General features: G+C 57.0%; 1 protein-coding gene across 1 annotated transcript in view; it reads left to right on the top strand.

The window, feature by feature from the left end:
* eif2ak4 (eukaryotic translation initiation factor 2 alpha kinase 4) overlaps positions 1–6,761 on the top strand; it is a 38,361-nt gene that overhangs the window by 6,563 nt on the left and 25,037 nt on the right. The window contains 13 exon segments of the mRNA XM_084438364.1: positions 567–1,102; positions 2,430–2,545; positions 2,653–2,807; positions 3,411–3,889; positions 4,063–4,135; positions 4,318–4,353; positions 4,357–4,407; positions 4,737–4,812; positions 4,815–4,858; positions 5,639–5,742; positions 6,434–6,498; positions 6,611–6,628; positions 6,631–6,689. Of these exon segments, the coding sequence (XP_084294490.1) occupies positions 567–1,102; positions 2,430–2,545; positions 2,653–2,807; positions 3,411–3,889; positions 4,063–4,135; positions 4,318–4,353; positions 4,357–4,407; positions 4,737–4,812; positions 4,815–4,858; positions 5,639–5,742; positions 6,434–6,498; positions 6,611–6,628; positions 6,631–6,689 (1,812 nt within the window).

A 6,761-nucleotide genomic window follows, 5' to 3' on the forward strand; every position in this document is an offset into this window, starting at 1 on the left:
CTACCTACCACACCTTATTACATACAGGCATTCTCCAGCCTACCTACCACACCTTATTACGTACAGGCATCCTCCAGCCTACCTACCACACCTTATTACATACAGGCATCCCCCAGGCTACCTACCACACCTTATTACATACAGCTGACCCCAACCTACCTACCACACCTTATTACATACAGGCATCCCCCAGGCTACCTACCACACCTTATTCCATACAGCTGACCCCAACCTACTTACCGTACCTTATTCTATACAGGCATCTATTCTATTCTAGTCTATTCTATTCTATTCCTCCAGCCTACCTACCACACCTTATTCCATACAGGCATCCTCCAGGCTACCTACCACACCTTATTACATACAGGCATCCCCCAGCCTACCTACCACACCTTATTCCATACAGGCATCCCCCAGCCTACCTACCACACCTTATTCCATACAGGCATCCTCCAGCCTACCTACCACACCTTATTACATACAGGCATCCTCCAGCCTACCTACCACACCTTATTTCATACAGGCATCCCCCAGCCTACCTACCTTTCCTCCCATGTGTCCCTCAGATCCACGGGGCCGAGTGCGAGCTCAGCTCCCTGCTGCGTCTGGACCACCCCAACCTGGTGCGCTACCAGGCGCTGAGCTCCAGCGAGCGGGACGACCGTCTGGTGGTGGACCTGCTGGTGGAGCACGTGGCCGGGACCAACCTGGGCCAGAGCCTGGCCGCCGGGACCCCCGTGCCCCTGGACCGCCTCCGGCAGCACGCCGCCCAGCTGCTGGCCGCCCTGGACTACCTCCACGCCAACTCGGTGGTCCACAAGCAGCTGGGGGCCTCCAGCGTGCTGCTGGACCCCCGCGGAGACGTGCGTCTGACCGACTACAGCCTGTCCAAGCGGCTGGCCGACATCTGCAAGGAGGACGTGTTCGAGCAGGCGCACGTGCGCTTCTCCGAGGACGCGCTGCCCGCCAAGACGGGCAAGAAGGGCGACGTGTGGAGCCTGGGCCTGATGCTGCTGGCGCTGAGCCAGGGGAGCGAGGTCAAGGAGTACCCGGTGAGCGTGCCCGCCACGCTGCCCGCTGACTTCCAGGACTTCCTCAACAGGTGGGATGATGGTGGTGGTGGTGGTGGTGGTGATGATGATGGTGGTGATAATGGTGATGGTGATGGTGGTGATGATGATGGTGATGATGGTGATGATGAGGATGATGATGATGATGGTGATGGTGATGATGATGATGATGCTGATGATGACGATGACGACGAGGCCTCAAAACAATCAGCAAAGAGAAGAAAACAGCAGGACTATCCAGAGAGGTGCTGGTAGCAAAACACACTAAAGAAACCTCACACTCAGCTCTAGATGTAAAAAACAAGGTTTAGCGCCGGACGACATCCAGGCCTGAGCGTGCGGTTTCTTCTTCTCTCTGACCCCTAATTCACTTTCCTGACTCAGAACACTCCAGAACACTTTCCTGACTCAGAACACGTCAGAGCGCTGTTCTCACTCGTCGTGTGTTCTGACTCATCTGGCCGTTGCGTGACTGGACCGCCGGACCGACGGCTCCTTTCTTCCCCGCCCCGAGAGATGTTGCCGGGGGTCATGACATTTCATGAAAGCCTTTTTTCAAATTACATTTCCAGGGTTTAGAGGAGAATAAAAGAGAGCGTGTTTTTCCCATTAGGGCTCATCGGTGCGTGTTTGCCTGTTTTAATGTGGGTCGCTGGCTGAGGGGGAAGTGTCAGTTTTGAAGACGATCTGTTCCGTTTGACGGAAGCCATTCCCCGTGTTAGGCTTATTGTGTTATGTGGTATTCATCACCCGGTGTGTGTGTGTGTGTGTGTGTGTGTGTGTGTGTGTGTGTGTGTGTGTGTGTGTGTGTGTGTGTGTGTGTGTGTGTGTGTTTGTGAGCGTGCGTGCGTGTGCGCGTGTGTGTGCGAATGTGTGTATGAGTGCGAGTGTGTGTGTGTGTATGAGTGTGTGTGCGTGTGTGTGTGAGTGCGAGTGCGTGCGAATGTGTGTGTGAGTGCGAGTGCGTGTGTGCGAATGTGTGTATGTGTGCGTGTGTGTGCGTGTGAGTGAGTGTGTTTGCAAGTGTGTGTGTGTGCGAGTGCGTGTGTGTGAGTGCGTGTGTGTGCGAGTGTGTGAATGCGTGAATGCTTGAATGCGTGTGCGAGTGTGTGTGCGGGTGTGTGTGCGAGTGTGTGCGCGTGTGAGTGTGTGTGTGTGTGGTCAGCCTGCCAGGGCGGATTCCCACCCTCTCATGCTGGACCAGTCAGATCAGATACCGACAGGCTGCAGTTGCGTCGCTCCAGGAATGTCCCACATGAACGTCACCTCGATTAACACAGACAGGGTTCTGGAAGATTCCATATTCACTCTGCTGTGTGTGTGTGTGTGCGCGTGCGTGTGTGTGTGTGTGTTCGTTAGATGTGTGTGCCTGAATGATGTTGACCGCTGGAATACACAGCAGCTGTTGGAGCACGCCTTCCTCAACTCCCCACCCCTCAAGCCCCTGCCGCCGAGCCAGGAAGTCAGTCCAGAAGGTGAGGACACACACACACACACACACACACACACACACACACAGGCCTGCTTGAAGAGTTCGATGGTTTCCCAGGCTCACGGCGGTGTTGTTTTGGTGTGTCCCCAGACATCGGCGAGGACTTCCCCTCGTCCGTCATCCCCCACAGCCTCATCCTCAACGCGCCGTTCAGCTCGGGTCTGGAGCGCCAGTTCTCACGCTACTTCAGCGAGTTCGAGGAGCTGCAGCTCCTGGGGAAAGGAGCCTTCGGCGCCGTCATCAAGGTGAACTACCGGGCTGGGCCGGCGTGGACTACAGAGCTGGGCCGGCGTGACCTTCAGAGTGGGCCGGCGTGACCTGGCCCTTTCCTGAACACGGCTCTCAGGCCTTTATGATCCTGCGTCTGTGTTCACTCTCGCTCTCTCTCTCTCCCTCTCTCTCTCTCTCTCTCTCCCTCTCTCTCTTTCTCTTCCTTTTCTCTCTTCTCTCTCTTCTCTCTCTTCTCTCCCTCTCTCTCTCCCTCTCTCTCTCCCCTCTCTCTCTCCCCCTCTCTCCCTCTCTCTCCCTCTCTCTCCCTCTCCCTCTCCCTCTCCCTCTCCCTCTCCCTCTCCCTCTCCCTCTCCCTCTCCCTCTCTCTCTCTCTCTCTCTCCCTCTCTCTCTGTCTTTGTCTCTCTCTCTCCCTCCCTCTTTCTCCCCCTCTCTCTCTCTCTCTCCCCCCCCTCTCTCTCTCCCTCCCTCTCTCTCTCTCTCTCTCTCTCTCTCTCCCTCTCTCTCTCTCCGCCCCTCTCTCTCTCCCTCTCTCTCTCTCCGCCCCTCTCTCTCTCCCCCTCTCTCTCTCTCCCTCTCTCTCTCTCTCTCTCTCTCCCCCCCCCCTCTCTCTCTCCAGGTCCAGAACAAGTTGGATGGTTGTTACTACGCTGTGAAGCGCATCCAGGTCAACCCGGCCAGCAAGCAGTTCCGGCGCATCAAGGGCGAGGTCACGCTGCTGTCGCGCCTCAACCACGAGAACATCGTCCGCTACTACAACGCCTGGATCGAGAGGCACGAGAGCACCGCCGTGGGGGCGGCGCCCTCCAGCTCCGACGGCTCCGAGCCCCGGGACGCGGCCGACAAGGCGGCAGCGGCGGCGGCGCAGCCCCAGACGCCGCCCCACAGGCGCGCCCCCTCGCTGGGGCTCAACGAGCTGGGTGTTCCCGACGACGTGGAGGGCAACGCGCCGCCGCCCGCCCTGGCCAGCTCGGTGGAGTGGTCGACGTCCATCGAGAGGTCGTCCAGCATCAAGTGCGGCGGCGGCGGCCACGAATCCAGCGACGACGACGAGGATGACGACGACGACGAGGAGGACGTGTTCTGCGCCTCCTTCCTGTAAGTCTCTCGGATGACGCACGGCGTCCGCCACGCCAGGTCGCTGTCTGGTTCCTCATAGCTGGAACGCGCCTGTGTGCGTGTGTGCGTTGTGTGTGTGTGTGTGTGTGTGTGTGTGTGTGTGTGTGAGAATCGTCGTGACCTCATCCTTTGTTTGTTTTGCTGGCCTCTAGCCCGTCAAACAGCGACTCGGAGAGTGACATCATCTTTGACAACGGTGATGGCAGCGAGGACAGCCAATCCCAGGTCGGTAGTGTTTGTTTAGTTGCTGTGTGTGTGTGCGTGTGTGTGTCTGTGTGTGCGTGCGTGTGTGTATGTCACATCAATTTTCTGCTTTGATGTTTGTGTGTGTGTGTGTGTGTGTGTGCGTGTGCATACGTGTGTGTGTGTGTGTGTCACATTAATTTCCTGCTTTACTCTATCCTCAGCGGGACGCCAGTAAGAGAGCGGCACCCGACACCACCTAGAGCACGGACTCAGAACGACCTCAGCTCATCGCTCACTACCTGTACATCCAGGTAAGGCCTGCTCAGCTCCGCTGCATTCTACTAACGCGCCACTAGAGGGCAGCATTGCTCGTTTGGTATTTTACCTGAGCGTTGGCCCTGATGGAAGTCAACGGGCCCCTCTAGCAGCTCAGTGGCCCTCGTGGTTAGAGTGTCCCCCCTGAGACTGGGAGGTCGTGAGTTCGATCCCCGGCCGAGTCATACCAAAGACTATAAAAATGGTGATTGGGGCTACATCACCAAATGATCCCATCACTAGGGAATGGGTCAAGGTGTGTGACAACTCAGCTGTGTGACAATCATTGGGACTTGAACCTTGAACCTTGAACCTCTCCCTGTAGATGGAGTACTGTGAGAAGAGCACCCTGAGAGACACCATCGACCAGGGCCTCCACCAGGACAGCAGCAGGCTGTGGAGATCTTCAGGGAGATCCTAGACGGCCTGGCTTACATCCACGAGCAGGTGTGTGTGTGTGCGTGCGTGCGTGTGTGTGTGTGTGTGTGTCCGTGCGCGTGTGTGTGTGTGTGTGAGACATGTTCCAACACCCCTAATCACCTCCCTCCCATTAGCGAGGGCACCGCTGGGTTCAACGTCTGTTTCATGGAGAGAGAGAGAGGGAGAGCAAAGAGAGAGAAGAGAGAGGGAGAGAGAGAGAGCAGAGAGGGAGAGAGAGAGGAGAGAGAGAGAGGGAGAAGGAGAGCGGGAGAGAGCGGGAGAGAGCGGGAGAGAAAGAGAGAGGGAGAGAACGAGAGAGAGAGAGAGAGGGAGAAGGAGAGAGAGAGAGAGAGCTAAGAGAGAGCAGAGAGAGAGAACAGCGCGCTGTCACGTCCGTTTAAGTCGGAGGAAGCGCAGGACGGTCGTCCCTCTGACGCGTCATGTCCTCCGGCGTGGACGCAGCAGACGCCAGGACGCCAGGACTCAGCTACACGCTGGAAATCAGCGCCTGGATGTGCTTCTCCCTCCAGGAGAGAGATTCGGTTTCCCGTCTGGCCCCGTGACGAGCGGCGGCGAGCCAGACGAGTCCGTCTGAAACGCCGGTTCGTCAGCGAGGATAGTAACTCAAATGATTGCCTGTAGTGTCCTTTTCTTTTTTCAAACTGTCAAGGCGCAGTCCCAGAGCAGAGATGATGCGCACACCACACACACACACACACACCAAACACACACACACACACACACTGTCAGCCCATGGTTCTAATTAGCGCAAACTGATCGCCTCTCCATCACCCTGTCTGTCTGTAGGGGATGATTCATCGCGACCTGAAGCCCGTCAACATCTTCCTGGACTCTCAGGACCACGTGAAGATCGGAGACTTCGGCCTGGCCACCGACCATCTGCTAACGTGGTACGCATTAGCGCTCCGTCAACAGCCGCCCCCCCCCCGTGATGGACGGCGCTAGCTGATGACGGCCCCTGGCGTGTCGTTTTTCGGGTCTTCCCGGGGAGAGACAACGCCGTAGACGGGGTTCAGGTTCCGTCGGAGCGCGTTTGGAGTCGGCGCTGCCGACGACCTCTTGACCTCAGAGATACTGGCTTCTCTGCATGACCTGGGCTTGAGGAGGGAGATGAGGCAGATTTGGTTTTAAGTGTGTGTGTGTGTGTGTGTGTGTGTGTGTGTGTGTGTGTGTGTGTGTGTGTGTGTGTGTGTGTGTGTGTGTGTGTGTGTGTGTGTGTGTGTGTGTGTGTGTGTGTGTGTGTGTGTGTGCGGGTGTGTGTGTGTGCGTGTGTGCGTGCGCTCCCTCTCCCTCTCTCTCTCTCCCTCTCCCTCTCTGCTCTCTCTTTGCTCTCTCTCTCTGTTCTCTCTCCCTCTCTCTCTCCCTCTCTCTCCCTCTCTCTCCCTCCTCTCCTCTCCCTCTCCCTCTCCCTCTCCCTCTCCCTCTCCCTCTCCCTCTCCCCTCTCCCTCTCCCTCTCCCTCTCCTCTCCTCCCTCCCTCTCTCTCTTTCTCTCTTGCTCTCTCCCTCCTCCCCCTCTCTCCCTCTCTCTCTTTCTCTGCTCTCTGCATGCGTGCGTGTGCGTGTGTGTCTCCTCCTCCCAGGGCTGCAGGTAAACTGGAGATTGAAGAGAGCGGCTCAGCTCAGATCCTGAAATCTGACCCGACAGGTACAGAGAACAAGCCTCCTCACCAGGATCTCATAATGGACTCATTCTTCTCTGACCTCCGTGCGTTCTGCTCACCTCTGTGCCTCTGTCCCCCCCCCCCCCCCCCGGGCAGAGAACATGACGGGCATGGTTGCACCGCCCTCTACGTCAGCCCGGAGGTGCAAGGAAACACCAAAGCCACCTATAATCAAGTAAGCCATTTAAAGTCACACAGAAATGACAAAAGCATTCTGTCCCATTTTGGTTCATAATTGGTCATAGTG

This window comes from Borostomias antarcticus (genome assembly GCF_949987555.1).
Source record: "Borostomias antarcticus genome assembly, chromosome: 5".
Taxonomy (NCBI): Eukaryota; Metazoa; Chordata; class Actinopteri; order Stomiiformes; family Stomiidae; genus Borostomias; species Borostomias antarcticus.